The sequence below is a fragment of the Falco naumanni genome, chromosome 4 (assembly GCF_017639655.2).
Source record: "Falco naumanni isolate bFalNau1 chromosome 4, bFalNau1.pat, whole genome shotgun sequence".
NCBI lineage: Eukaryota > Metazoa > Chordata > Aves > Falconiformes > Falconidae > Falco > Falco naumanni.
In genome coordinates, this window is record NC_054057.1 from 44,012,084 (window position 1) to 44,027,856 (window position 15,773).

The 15,773-nt window shown below is 40.9% G+C and overlaps 1 protein-coding gene across 2 annotated transcripts in view; it reads left to right on the forward strand.

The window, feature by feature from the left end:
- Positions 1-15,773, forward strand: part of GPR158 (G protein-coupled receptor 158) — a 209,335-nt gene that overhangs the window by 151,119 nt on the left and 42,443 nt on the right. For both annotated transcript variants that reach the window (XM_040592584.1, XM_040592585.1), the window contains exon 6: positions 56-165. In XM_040592584.1, coding sequence (XP_040448518.1) covers positions 56-165 — 110 coding nt within the window. The remainder of the gene's footprint in view (positions 1-55; positions 166-15,773) is intronic.

A 15,773-nucleotide genomic window follows, 5' to 3' on the forward strand; every position in this document is an offset into this window, starting at 1 on the left:
AACTACTTTCACATTAAAGCAGTACTGAAGCTCTCTCTATCTTTCTGTTCTATAGGTTGTCATTTTGTATTTTGAGCCAAGTGTATTTCGCTGTGTTCTCCTAAGATGGGTTCGTCTTCTGGGCTTTGCCACTGTTTATGGAACTGTGACGCTCAAGCTGCACAGGTATTTCACATATTAATTTCCATCTCTGTGGGACTATGTGCAATCTGTGTGGGTACTTAGATGGAAAAGCTGCAAATATCATAAACAAGCGCCGTTTCTGATTTTTAAAACCACTGTGTACTTCTCCTCACTATTCCTGCTCCAATTATATGCTACTAATCCCAGCAGAGAACCGCAAATGCAGACAGGATTTGATGAAAAATTTATACATCAGCTGTAAAATTCTGCAAGAACCCCTCTTCACAGAAGGTGAATGTATTTTTCTTGAATATAGGAAATTACAGAAGTTTTTGTAGGGTGTTCAACAGTGTTCAAAAGTTTCCCTGTAAAGTGTTCATAGAGAGATGCTTTCTAAGTGTTTAGATACAGCGATGGTAGATAAAACAATACACTATGGCATATGTATTTACTATGTTTCCTTATGGCTCATTATTCAAGGGCTGCTTTCTTCAGGCAATCACAGCAGACAGGCTACCTGCTCACAAGCATCGTTGGTGCCAGCAAAACTGTGTGGGAAATTCTGGGTTCCGCAGGGTTGGCAGTGCATTCACATGCAATCCAGAGATTAAGATCCAGAGACCCAACTTCAAATCCCACTTCCACAGTCCCCTTAAAAACTGAAGCATTTTCTGGGTATGCTGGGTAAAATCCTAATGCTTTTTCTTCTTTAGTGAAAAAAATTATGGATACATTCAATGCTTATTAAAGCAAAGAGAGATGCAGTGTGTATATATTGGTACTTGGACATCTTGGATGAAGTAGGTTTGCTCATAATTTTATCTTACTTTCATTACTGTGTTGGCATGTTAGATAAAGGAGGTTTGATACTGTGCTTGTAAACTGAATGAGGACTGAGAATATCTTGTGTTTCATGTTGCACTATTGGCCTGTCACCTTTTAGGTTGAAAACCCTGTTTTCCCATTGAAATACAGCCTCTTCTTGCAGCTCCCCTTTATTTGTGTCCCTGGTTACGAGTACGCTTGGTAAACTCTGTATAATGCTATGTCTGGCCATGTCTTTGCAGTGAAATTCATCCAGAAAATCCCACAACCTCATGGTGTTTTCTGGAATGAACAATGTCTGATGCAAAAAGAACAACTAGAGCACTATAGAAAAGCTAGAACATAACTGATGACTTTGCTTGGATGGTTTGTTATCTATAGCTCAGATATGTAGAGAAACAGCCTAAGACTATGGAAGACTCACATGTCATTGCAGTTCTGCTACCCTAACAGATAATTTATATGATTTTACTTGATCTGAGGAAGCAATATCCTGACAGGGCAGTTGATCTTCCACTTATATGAAGTGAGGACAGGCTGAAAAATTGGTCAGAGTCTTGCATTTCTGCTTTGCTCATTCAGCTGTTCAGTGTTACTTGGCACCTGTGCTGACAGGGTCAGCAGAAGGGAAAAAGACTGAATAAGAAACCAAGAACGAACAACATCCTCATCCTTGATCAGCACAAAACAATGAAGGGTAGCAGTAGACTGCACTGTATCAACAGGGCAGCAGCCAGAATTTGAAGGAAGTGATTATTATTATTCTCCTTTACACCTAAGTTTTGGACACTCCCAAGACGTCAACTTGAGCGAGTTCTGTGAAGGGCCATCAAGATGATCAGGTGTTAGAGCACTTGCTTTGCAAGGAGAGGTTGAGGGAATGGGGCTTGTTCAACCTGGTGGCATTGGAAGGACCTAACAGCAGCTATCTGACCCCTACAAGGAGGTTACGGAGGAGATGGAGCCGTGCTCTTTACAGCAATGTGTATTGGCAGAACAAAAGACAGTGACAAGTTGAAATCAGAGATTTCATCTTCATACAATGTAAATTAGCATCAGAGCCAATGTTTTACGAGGAAAACGTTTTCACTACCAGGGTAATTAAGTAGTGGAGCTGGTTGCCCATGAGGTGGTGATTTTCCATGCTTGGAGGTTTTCAAGACCCAGCTGGATAAAGCCCTGAGCAACCTGGTCTGAATTCAGTGTTAAGCCTGCTGTAAGCACTGAATGACCTGAAGTAATTCCAAACTGAATAAGTCTGTATTTGTTTGTGAAATGTGAGGAGGAAAAAAAATCCCTATTTCATATATTAATCTAGAATTACTTTCTCTAGGAAGCTGTCTTTGTTCTCCACCCAGGTATCCTGACCATTTGTTTCCTACATTCATGACATTGTGGTCATATTTTAGTACTGAATATTTCAGTCAGGAATGTGCCTTGCAAAAGAGAGTCTATTTAGATATATAGTTTATTATATACATTTGCAAAAATGTTGGTAATTAGGAACAATTTGATGCTAACAGAAATTTGACAGAAACTTTTGGCAGCTCTAATTTAATCCAGTCATTGCAGGGTTGAAAGATGTCTTGCTGCAGACACCACAAATGCTCACAACGAGCACTGGTTCCCTCCTGCAGGTAACCTGTGACTTGCCTGAGGGAAGAACTGATTGCTAGCAAGGAACCTGTGATTTTTCTAAGTTTAATGGGAAAACTAGTATTAGGTAAAAGCAGCCAGTAACAATAACCAGAAAGTCTAAAGCAGTGTTTCTCAGCAAATGAGGTGCTTGGAGGAGTACTGGAGCATGAAGGTTATCCAAGGGCAGGTAGGAAGCACTGGAAACACTTGTTTTCTTTGTGGCTTTCACCTCCCCCCCACCAGCTCCCCACTTCCCGAGGAGGTCTCTGAGGTTTCATTAGGGTCAAGCATCAAGGAGAAATCAGAGAAGTGTAGCCAAAAGCAGATGCTTAAGGAAGAGTAAAAGACTGAGGAAGTCGTGTACTGATTCACTCTTTGAACAAAGTCGCAGTCAGTTTCCACAGTGCTTCATGTTAAATTGCCTCTTTCTTATTCATTGTGCTTTTTAAAAATAATGAGCTGATGCTTATGGGGGTGGAAAGATGGGGGTAAGGAAGTGAGCTTAAATTTAAGAAATCTAGGTGTAGAGCCATGAACATAAAACTTAATACTTGCCTCAGCAATTAATTCTTCAAAAATAATTCTTTCAAAAAATAATGATGGCTCAGTTTTAACCTTCTGGTTTTAAAAGAGCTGCTGATGTTGCCATCTTTCACTGTGTTTCTGTGACTGAAGACTGTGTCCTTTTTCAAGCCCTGTATTTTATGAACAGGTTGTCTCATTATTTTTAATATTTTGTGAACTTCTACCATCTTGGTGTCAGGATTAATAGAAAAACCTTAATTCAGGATTAAATCATAATGGAAGAAATCTATGGGTATGTACATAGGGACATATAGGAGAATGAAAACCAAGAATGGGGTGTCTAGTTTGTAGACTTTATGTTTCTTATATTACTAAGAGAAAAAGAGGAGACTGAGGAAATGAGAACTGAAAAGGTATGGAAAAGGTAATGCTCCAGGTATGGAAAACAACACAATGACATACAATGGCTTTTTTGTAAGGTGGGATGGGTATGTTAGTGGGAGGACAAGAAGATGTTAACACTATGAGGCAATTCTGCGCTTCATGTAAATGCTGTGCTAAGATTACATTGCTGTGCCTTGCCATCTGGTACAGTTGGAGCAAGTAGTGGCCCTTCCTACAGATCTTTGTAGGTGATAAAGAAATGAGGAAAAGAGCAGTGTAGGTAGTGTGCAGGCATTTAGGGACATGGTTAGTGGTCATCTTGGCAGTATTAGATTTACAGTTGGACTCAATGATCTTAAGGGTTTTTCCCAACCTAAGTGATTCTATGATTCTATGTGTCATTGTTCAGTATGTTACAAAAGAGGAGACTCATGCTAGCAGAGAAACCAAAGATGATGTCAGTTTGCTTCTTGAAGCGCTTGGGTGGAGGTGTGCGTTGATGGTGAGAATGTGAAAGAGGAGGATGTTATGCCATAAGACCATACAGATGATCCCGCCTAGAAGTGGCTCATGGGAACGTGGTGCAGAAAGGGACAGAAGGTTCATCAGCACCTGGAGCCTGTATAGCTGTGTGGTCCCTAGGCAAGTATTTCGCAGTTCATACTGCCAATATATGATAGTTCCATAGTGCCGACACACTGCTACCCAATGTTTCCACAAAAAGAGGCATTAGTGATGAAGCACCACGAAGAGAAGTTTTGTCTTAGAGTAGTGGGTGCTGTATAACCTCAGCTTAGATGGACAAGGAAAATAAGATGGGCATCGGCTGTAGCAGTGTACTACCCTTTGTTTTTGTAATGAGTCTGGCCCTCGTGGTCATTTTGGTTGAACACTCTAGAAAAGTGGAATATTTAATTCCTATCAAATTAATTGTGGGTTTTTTTCTTATGGAAGGCGGGTGTGAAGTGTCTTCAGGCAGGTGCATTCACTGCTGGATTTTGCCACTGGATGTGGTCTGTAGTGGTTGTTATCCCTTGTGAAACAGAAGAGAGGAAAATTGTTTTGGAGGCAGATGTTGCTGTTGCAGAAATGCAGTGTCCTGAGCTCTAGTCTGATACTGCCTTGTGGGATTGTTTGGGGTTTTACTGCTTTAACTTAACTGGTGTGATTAGGTGATTGAGTCTTCAAGGCAGGAAAAGAGGTGGTTGAGTCAAGCTGTAGCAATGGTTGCACTGTAGGGGCTTACTAGATCATTCTGACTATATGTCTTTCTCTTCCTTGGAAGTAGTGTATTTTTGCATCTGAAAAGTTTGATATTTGTTATATTGATGCAACTCTCTTCATTTTATAAATCCAGTTCCTGTGATCTTACGGTAAATGCTCAGGGCAGCTATTCCTATTTATTATATTCCCACAAAATAAATCACAGCATCACCTGCAAGAAAGGCAAGTGACCTGTCACTGTGAACTCCCCTCTAAAGACCAACCATCCCAAGACAAACATGCTGTGAACACTATGGGTATATATTATAGGATATATTCCATGGTTCTTTGTGCTGGAATTTGCTATAAATCTTGCCCAGGCCCTGGGAGGAGAATTTGTCTACCTCTCCTTCTGAGGAATTTGTGGAACTGTCTACAGATGAACGATTTCCCCTCTCCTCCTCCTGAAAGCAGGCAGGCTGCAACTTGAGTTAGATTTGACAAAAGACTCATAAACTTTAAAGTACTCCTCTCTTGGGTGAGATGGCTTTTTGTAGGAACTGGGTTTGAATTAATAGATGAAACAGATAAAAACCCATGGTAATGTTGCACAGTTACATAAAAAAGGTGTAATCTCAAGTTTCCCTATTAACTTTAATTACTGATAATGCAAACAAAGCTCAGTGACACCGTGTTTCTGTATCTTGCGTGCAGCCTCATGGAAGGAGGTTTCATATGCAGTTTCCCTGGTCTCTGACTGCATTGTCTTAAGCAGGAGAAAGAAAGGGTATGTGGTCAGATACAAAGCTGCCATCAGAGAAGCAGTAAGTGCTGTGTCTTGCAAACCAGTCTGTGCAGATCCCTGGAGAGAGGGAGATGGAAGACATGAAGACATTTTTCTGGAGAGGAGAGATGCACTTGGTCTGAAGCCTTGGCTGAACATTGTTGCCTGAGCTTGTTATTGTTCTGGCTTCTAGGAAGAAGGGCAGCTGGACTTTTGAAAATAAACATCCTGCACTGAGAAGATATTTGGTTTGTACTGCCAGTTTCTCTTCTACAAAGAAAATTAACTCAAGAAGGTTCCAAAATTTGCCAGTGCTTGGCAGAGAAGGGCTCACAGCCATATACATTTTGCTGTGGGCTGCTGGAGCTCCATGCCTCTTCTGATGCTCTTGCAGCTGTAGCTCTCTGTTCTGCCTTTTTCTTTAATTTGTGTTCACGCGAGAGGTTCACAGTGCTGCTTTGAATATCAGAGCCAGAAGTGCTGCAGAAACATGAGGATTAAAAAGAGCCTTCCTGCATTACCGTCACCTCGCTATCATCAGCTTCATTTTCTTGTAGTGGTGACTCAGATGAGAGGGAGGTAGCTAGTTTCAGCTAAAAGAGACATGGGGAAAAAGAAAAGCATCAGGTGCTTTTTGTATTAATTATGAACTGAATTTAATTAAGAACAACTATATCTTCCATGACAGTAGGGCATTCCTGTCCTCTTCCACTGCTTATTCCACACATAGCACATTTACCCATATTTGTTTAATAAAGAACAAAAGCAGTACATGGAAAATGTATGTGGATTCTTATATCATTTGTGTTATTTGAAGCTCACATCACTGATGCTTCTTTTTTATGCAAATTGAGTTCAAAGACAACAGTAAAGAAGAGGTTGTACACACCAAGTCCTACAAAGCTTTGTGAAAAGCACTGTTGAGGCAGAAAACGGACCTTAGAAATGTTCCTGCAGAGCACAGGCTGAAACCCTCAGCATCAGCAGGTCCCTCTCTGCCTGATGTGCCCTGGGTGGTCAGCAGGAACGTTCTGCTGGTGGCTCCAACGCTGTGCCTCGTGTCTGGCTGCTGGAGGAAATTGCAGAGAAATGGGGGCTCTAAGGGCTGGGGGCAGTGAAAGGCTGGGAGATAGAGTTTAGGGAGGATGGAAGTTGGACTTGCTGCAAAAGTGTATGCACATGCAGTAGCAGTTCATAAGGAACAGTTTCACTGATTAGACTGGTCATGGGAAAATCTGTTTTCTTGTTAGCATGTCTTAACCTAATTAATTAATTCCAGAGTATAATTAATTTCTTTTGCCTGCTGCCAAACCTTTGCTAGTTTATTGGTTTATTTTCGTGGTATACAGGGCTTTAGAGAACAACCTAAGAGAGTTTAATAAATTCCGTTCCTGCATGATGCACATTCAGGATGAAATTCTTATATTTGTAGTTCTTGTAGATTAACTAAGAGTTACATTCTGTTTTATTGTGGCTTTTTCCCCAATAAAATCTGCAGTATTAAAACCCTGTTTAGTTCTTTCGTATCCCTGCCACTTTCAAGCAATAACTAGCCTTAACTAGACAGCATAATGATTCTGTTTCATATTTCTGAATAAAATATCAAGTTTCATATGTATAAAATAATAAAATGTAGCACAGCTGTTATAAAGACAGTGCAGAATTAATATTGATGGAGCACAGTGTAAAAGTGGGACTAATAAACATTATCTTTAAGCAAAAAAATCAGTGGCATATAAAATGCATAAGATTATTAGAGCACTGTGATCCTGAAAATATTCTCATCCATATTCCTATTAATATTTAATTTAAAAATAATATAGATGCGGCTGTACAGTTCCATGGGCTGCTTTTTTTAATCACCTTAATATAACACACATTCTGCTTTATCATACTAGACTGAGTTTGGCTAGGAAGTTTCAAAGAGAAAATAAAGTATCTGGTGTTTTAATATTAAATTATATTCCTATCATGATTAGAAGAAACAACAACAGTGGTTTGGAAGGCCCGCTGCAATGGTCTACAGATACCACAAGACCTTTCAGATGTCTTTTGATGACATGCAAGAGCACCGTGACAGATAATGGGCAAAAGGGCTGGTTTTGCACATCAGATTACATGATAGCAGAGAGGCTTCAGAACTGGAGCTGGAACCCATCCTCTCAGAGACCTTACCCAAGTCCAGGACCACCTCAGGTGGCAAAACTTTGTGCTGTGCAATACAGCAGCATTTTCCTTCCAGGTAGGCATGTATTTGTAGTAGCTACAAGTAGTGTAGCTCTACAGACTTGGTTTTTTTCTTGTTACATGGAAAGGACAGAATAGGTCGGTGGAACAAGGTATCTGGTGCCCAGCTGTCTGCTGGGTGGGATTATGGCATGAAAGAGAAACCAGGCATTGCACTGCAATGCATGAGTTATAGGCTATTTGTGGAGGAGTGTGAAGAGGGAGTTAAGTATGTGACTCACACTCCATGCACAGGGGCTGATCGCAGTTAAGTGGAAGCAGAGATCTGCAGATCACATACACTGATTGTCAGTGAAAAAAGTGAAAAAATCATGACTGGAGGGGAGGCTTCTGCTGGGCTACTGTGAAGGATCAGGAGTGAGCAGGTTACTATTCAGTGTTTTCAGTTGCAATAAAGAACCAAGCACAAAACGATTACTCATAAAATTTGTGGATAACACAAAGCTTGGTGAAATTGTAAATTTTGTTTCAGAAAGGATGGTAATGAAAAATAATCTTTATTGCTTGGTAACTTGGGCTTAGTCAAAGAGATACACTTGAATACAGCCAAAAGGCAAATTATCATTATGGACTAGTTAAAGACACAAAGTTGAGGAGAATAGGTGTTTTAAAGGTTATCAGTAGAGAATTGATTTCACAGCAAGAGGTGACATCTTTGAGATGAATACAAATGCGTTATGTCCTGTTCCTGACATGCATTTTTGAAGGAGGTGTGCAATAGATGGATGTGATTCAGAAAGTATTTGAGGGCTGGGAAAAGTGCTTGCTACTGTGAAACCTAATCTGTTTTTTAGATCAGCAAGAAGATTGAGAGATGACTTCTGTGGTATATAAACAAGCAGGGAGAGAGAAGGTAGTCACAAAAGACTCTTTAATCTATGGGACTGAGGTTTAATAAGATCTGGTAGCTGGAAGCCAAAGCCAGAGAAATTCAAATGCGCAATCTGGCTCAGATTCTTCTCAGAAGGGTACTTAGCTATTGAAAAAACTTAACAAGAGAGATGAGGATGTTTTTGTGCTGCTTTCAGATCAAGACTGAATCCCTTCTTGGAAAATATTCTATAGTTAAATACTACGACAAATTGCAAGAGTTCCTATAGAAAAATGTAATGGTCTGCATTACATAACTGATCAGGCTATATAATTTAGTGATTACTCCTATATTTGGCCTTTATTTTACGAACATGCAGTAGAAATGATAGCACTCATGTTAGTATGGGTCTGTTGAGCAATTAAGGATATTTATAAACTGAAATGACGTATTTATAGTTGTACTGTTTAATGGGATATACCAGCTACTTTGAAATTAGCCCTGATCACTTACCCTAATACAGATCTCTAGTACTGGGGAAACTGGTGCTTGGTCCAAATATTCTTCGCTCCTTTCTGGTTTATTGTGAAGGCCAAAAATTGCCACTATGGTCTTGAAAAACTGAGTCTTTATCTGACCAGTGGTAACCACTGGCAACATAAAATGATGTGTTGCCATGCTGCAACATACACAGGGATAAATCACAGAATGGTTGGGGTTGGAAGGGACCTCTGGAGATCATCTAGTGCAACCCCCCCTGCTAAACAGGTTCACCTAGAGCAGGCTGCACAGGCTCACATCCAGGCGGGTTTTGAGTATCTCCAGAGAAGGAGACCCCACAGCCTCTCTGGGCAGCCTGTCTCTGGGCCTCCAGCTGGACTCTGCGCCGCTGATCACAACCCCCTGAGCTCTGCTGTTCAGCCAGCTCCCAGCCCACCTCACTGTCGCCCCATCTAACCCACACTCCTGAGCTTGCCTGTGAGGATGTTATGGGAGATGGTGTCAAAAGCTTTGCTGAAGTCGAGGTAGACAACATCCACTGGTCTTCCCTCATCTGCTCAGCCAGTCATTCCATCATAGGAGGCTGTCAGATTGTCAGGTGTGATTTCCCCTTATGTCAACCACTGGTGACATAAAATGCTGTGTTGCCATGCTGTAACACAGGGGCAAAGCTTGTCAACAGTGTACCAGCCTGTACATTGGTGAGTTATCCTCATACATGCTTTTCTGAAAGACGTCCAAGGTGCTCTAAGAATTTCAGATGCAATGTATTAGATCCATGGTCTGAACTGGAAAGGCCAAGACAATGCTGCCTTGGCTGCTTCAGATTCAGGAATACACAGACAGTAGGTCCTCAAGAAAGCTTCAGTATTTATTAATTCAGTTGCGAGTATCAAACTGTTCCTTTTAGAGCTAATCTGCGATACTTTCAATGAAAAATTTCCACCAAAAAAATTTGTATTAAAAATTAAAACTCTTTTGCTATTGCAGAGTATCACAGTACAGTGCACTGGCAGGTTTTACATGCAGCTGAGATTTGGGTTTTCTTGACTTGAGTCCTACCTCTTTCATGTGCACAGCGTGAGCCTCTCTACATCGTTTCAGTTGGTTGTGTATGGTTAAAGCTGGAGCCTCTGTTTCTGGGCAAATCTAAAAATACTTGTGGCTAATAATCAGTGTAAAATGTTGAGTGCATGCTTCTAAAGTGTGAATTAAGTTAGCTAGCAGCACTGAGTTACCCAACAGCCGCTGGGTCTCTTCCCAGCCGTCACCACTGGTTGTGCTCTGGCAGTTCATAGCAGTGTAGCCATCCTGGTGGAGCCACGTTCTGCACTTGGCCTCTGCAACAGCAGCATCTATTACCTTTCCAAGATCTTCTTGAGCAGAACAGTCTCTCACCCCCTTGCTGGGATTTCAGGGAGATGCCACTTGTTCCTCCCGGGTGTGCCTAAGGGAGGTTACAACTTTGCATGAGTGCACAGCTGCTAGTGGTAAGTCCTTGCTGTTGGCAGCCTCTGCTTCAAGCACTGGCTTGCACATAGTTGTTGGGAAGTGGTAGCCACTCTTGTGACCACAAATCTTCTTAAGCTTTTTGTTTGTCCTTGCCTATCTTTTTGTATATCCATTAAGCCCCTCTGACTCTGGCATCAGTTTTTACCAGTGCAGGCATTCTTGTTTTCAGCTTTCTATTCTAAAAAACGTCAGGCAGTGGCAACCAGGGATTCATTGGTGCTGCCTTGTTGCTGTATGTGGACCAGGGTCTTTCTCTGTTTTTCAGCATTACTTTGACATTGTTTTCTACTGTTCAGTTGTGAATAATGCAAATTGGCATGTCTAAAATTTGCATGTATGAAATCATATTTCAGTCCAAACTACATAAATTCATGGCCTCTAAACAGGGGCCATGACAGTTTCACCAAGGCTAGTAAAAAGAGAGTTGATCTGTATAACCGTGGAATTGTTTGGTAGCATTGTCTCACTGAAATAAGGCTAAAATGCTATGAACTGTTTATTTCCAGATGTTGCAGTCAAATTGTATGGACATTTTTGCAGATCTGTTCTTCTGCTTGACTTCTTTCTAGTTTTGGCATGTGACAAGCTTTTAGAACTTTTTTCATGCTACTGTTTGCATTTTTTTTATAAAGTTTTGAATTGAACTTTATATTTGAAATTATTTTTTATTAAACTGTATATTTTCTAGCTCTCCTGTGGTTTCCTACAGTCCATAAATGATCAGCATGTATTTCTTTGGACATATGTCTGTAGCACCTCAGAAATCACTTGCTTGTTGGCTTTGAACAAAACTCAATATAGTGCTGAGAGCCTTGAAACTGCTAAAAGGGCTGGATTTATGCTGTCCCAGCCATCCCTTAGTATCAGCCTTAATTACTTTATGCAGGAACTTTCCTCAGCAGTAAGTCTGCCTTCTATCTTAGACTGGACAGGCTTCTTTTTTTCTTTTAAATCGGATTACCATAATCCACCTCTAGATTCTGCTCCTCTACACTTTTTCAAATGCTTTGGAGAATGTGGCTGCAATGACCAAATCTCTTCCAAGTTTTTATTCAATTTGCAAATCATACTTTGCTCGCTGAGAAAATAGCTTATGTATTGCTCTTGGGAACTTGTAGGTGGTGACTGTCAAACTCTTTTTAGAAGCAGCAATTGATGGTTTCTGGTGAGTATCAGCTACTGTTGGCCTCTGATGAAGAAAAACCTTTTATACCCATGAAAAAGACACATTGACTGTTTTACCATTTGAATGCATTAAAATGTAGAGTTTGGCCAGGACATATGTAATGTTCAGTTTTGTCTATGGCTCAGTCTCTTGTAAGGAAACTTTGCCAGCGTCCCTCCTCAGAACTACTGGCTGGCACCCTGTTCAATTTGTTCGCTTCCTATGATGACACCTCAGGGCTAGAAGCCCCATGAACAAACTTTACACTGGTTTTCACATTCTTTGTTGGGATTTGCACTCACATCTGCTACACAGCTGCACCATCAGGATCTCTGATACAGGCAAGACACAAAATCCTTGTTGACCAGTCTGTGTGTTTTCATATCCTTTTCTCATTTTGGGGAGGAAACATGATGGTGATGGCCACTGTCTATTTATATACTTCTCTTTGAACTTTATTCCTGTGCTTGCTGTTTCATGTGGCATTCTGGTATTCATTTATCCAGAACCCCTAGCTCTCAGTAAAGGTATTAGAACCTTGGACAACTGCTCTGGAGTTCTTTCTGTACCAAAATGGCACTTACATAGATTAATGGCTTTTGTGCTAACAAACGACTTCTGCGTTTCTGGCTGAAAATTTAGTCATGCCCAAAATATCTCACCCAGAGGAGACAGTGAGCAAGTGCCATGCTCTCCTGCAAGGTACAATGTCATGCAGATACCTGAAAGCAGTAGAGCCCTGAAACAGCATGCCAAACAAAATCATAGAATCATTTAGATTGGAAAGACCCTTAAGATCATCAAGACAAACCGTAAAGCTAACACTGCCAGGTTCACTGAAAAACCATGTCCCTAGGCGCCACATCTAGTCTTTTAAATACCTCCAGGGATGGTGACTCAACTGCTTCCCTGGGCAGCCTGTTCCAGTGCTGGATAACCCTTTTGATGAAGAAATTTTTCCTGATATCCAATCTAAACCTCCCCTGGTGCAACCTGAGGCAAACTTAAGCAAAAAAACCTAACTTGTAACGAATAGCTGAGGTGTGGACCTCACTGACATAGTCATGGTGCTTCCAGTCCTGATACTGGTGTGCTTTGTACTAATACAGCATCTCTGTGCCATGTCCCATAATGTCTCCTGAAGATGAGAGTGCTGCACAGTTGCCTCAGCATTTGGCCTAGTCCATGTCCTCCAGGTTTCCCCTGGTTAGAACAATCAAATGTTTCTTTCACATTTTTACTTATTTTATAGCCTTACAGGGGCAGGGTTGCACCATTAGCTAGTCTTCATTTCCCTTCTGGAGAACCAAAGTACCTGCTCCCTTGCTTGTTTGTCAGAGCAGCAAGTGACTGTTGCTCCACTTTAGTTGTTGCTATGTGATAAACAGCATAAATCACTGACATCATAAAACTACAGGTCATTTGGACTTTCATGTCATTGCTATGTTTTGCCAGGATGTTCCTTAGTTGCCTGTTCCTTGCCACTCCAAATAAAGGTATAGCTCAGTGAGACCAAGGTTGAGGCATGCTTTTATCCTCTTAATTCATATGTCGTTTTGTTGGTAAAAGCTATAAACTGAGTCTTTTCCAATTATTTGTTTATCCATGTAAATTTAACTTACCAGCTTACGGGATATTTGCTCATCGCTTAACTCCAAAACTACTCTTATTTTTCATAAGCTGTGCATTTACTTGGAGCACTAGGCATTTTTTCAGGTGCTGTTTTAGTTTGTCTGCTTTGAACTGTCTTAGGGTTAATGGTATGATACTTTGCTGGTTCATTCATCACTGCTGTGGAGCTAGCAGCATTGCTGGTTTAGTCCTTGGCAGGGTGTGAGTGCTCAGATGGAGCAGGCAGAGTTGTGTCATTCTTCAGCCTTTCTTCAAACACCAGACATGGCACTAAATAAGATGTCAATACCATGTCTAGTGTCATCAGGTGCAATGCAGCGTTTATTGTAGATTCCTCCACATGCCTTTTTGTCCCACAGGTCTTCTCATCCCAAGTTCTGTTTTGGTAACTTATTTGTTAGACAAATCCTAGTGGCTTTTTAAAAGATCATGGTAATTCCCTTCTGAGTCTTTTTGATCAGATGTCAGCCGCAACCAGGTCTGTTATTCGGCTGTTCCACCTTAAATGACAAGACCAGTTCTTCACTTTACGTATGTTGCAAACTCTTGTTCCCACCTTCTTTTGAGTGTCTGTTTAAAATTCCACTTTTATGAAGAAAGTCTGGCACGTTCAAATTTCAGTATAGCAGTTTCAAAGCTAGCTGTCATCGTCCCTGCCTGCTGCTTACTCCTCAGTGCTCCTGGTTGCACGTGCACAGGTTGCCTGGGTTAGAAGGGTTTGTAAGTTCCAGCTTCAGGCACTATGAAACATGTAAACTGCTTCTTGAGCGGAGAAGGGTAGGTTGACCACCGAGAACTAAGAGTTGTCTATATTTTGTTTGGTTGCTTCTGTAATGTTCAGAAATCATATAAAGCCAAAGTCTGCTTTATCCAGTGGGCACAATCCAGTTGGCATTGCATGATGGAAGGGGCACAGCCACCAGCCGGTCCCTTTCTGCCAGACTTTCCTAAAGGCACAGTTCCCCACAGCTGGCAGGCAACTGCTTGTACATGTAGTGACCGGAACACAATGTGTTGGTTAAACCTGAAGTGCAGCCAGAGTGCACAGGCTTTCTGGAAAAAATAAACAAAAAAACAAATCCAAAGCCCTTTAGACTTCAGCTGTGAGTCATTTTGTTGGAAAAAAAGTAGACTTTGTAAATCAAGTCAGTGAACTCTGTACAGTTTTCTGCACCTTGTTACTAGAAGCGTAGTGACTGTATTAAAGGCACTGACAGCAATCATCCCCCAGACCCCAAAAATACTGTTTATCCCAAATTCTAAAAGTGTTTCATGGGTGGGCTCCCCAGCTTCTGGAATGAACACAAGACTGTCAAGAGTAGCAAAACTGAGTAATCGTAAAGATATTGGAAATCAGAATCGGTGAGACGGATTTTGTAGCAACCTTCTCAGAAGGCAATGAGCATTTAAGCTTTGCTGTTTCCTAGCTTGTTGCAGCCTGGATGCAGCCCTAGCAGGCTCAGATGTATGAAGAGCTGGCAGCAGGCTCTGTCCTGGAAAACCTCAGGTCTGTCATCATGCATCTGTCTGCGTTAGCATGCAAAGTCAGAGTCATCAATGTCATTTGCAAGACTTTTCAGATAGAATATAGAAACCAAATGATTTTCAGCAAAAGCAAACCATGTTTTCCATTCCCATTTGTGTTCCTGTCCAGTTGGACTGGGTTAATTTATTTTCATCTTTATGCTATGTGAAGCACCAGGTGTGTGCTGCTTGCTATATTCAGGAGGCCAAATCTGTTTCTTGTGTGATTAGCTCTTGTTGCATGGATGTCACCAAGTCTGAATTTTGATCAATGCCTTCCTATTAATAAGAAAGGAGTCTTATTAATCCCCCTTTTATTCCCTGTTTGTTTCTTTGGGTTATTTTGTTGTGAAGCAAGGTCATTGCCACTGCATTTCTTAGCGCTGTTTGGTATCTCTCTGACTGGAATATTTCTGTTTAAACTACTACTCTAAAAAAAAGTTCTATCAACACTTTTCTAATGTGTACGTGACCTCGAAGTGAAGCTGGGACTCTTCCTCCTTACTTCATCTTTGCAGATTTTATGGAGCTTCAAGCTTACTGCATTTTCCTCTCATTCTGCTCAGTCCATTTTTTGTCGGTAGGGTCTCATTGCTGTGTGTGATTAAATTGCCTGGGTCTGCATCTTTTGCGAATCTCTGAGTGTTTTATCTATCTCATAGCAATAAACCTTTCCCTTTCCTGAAAATTCTGGTATTTAGATTAGCTTTCCTATGTGCTTGCTTAATGGCAGAATAATTTTATTTCAGTTTATCTTTAAATAGACACATTATTCTTGTTTTTCTAGATTGGCTTAGAACCCTTGAAAACTAAACCTATGACCATAATTTTAATTGTAATTTTTTTCATTATTTTATGGTGAACGCACAAAGCAACACTTCTTAGAATTCAGCTTGTTA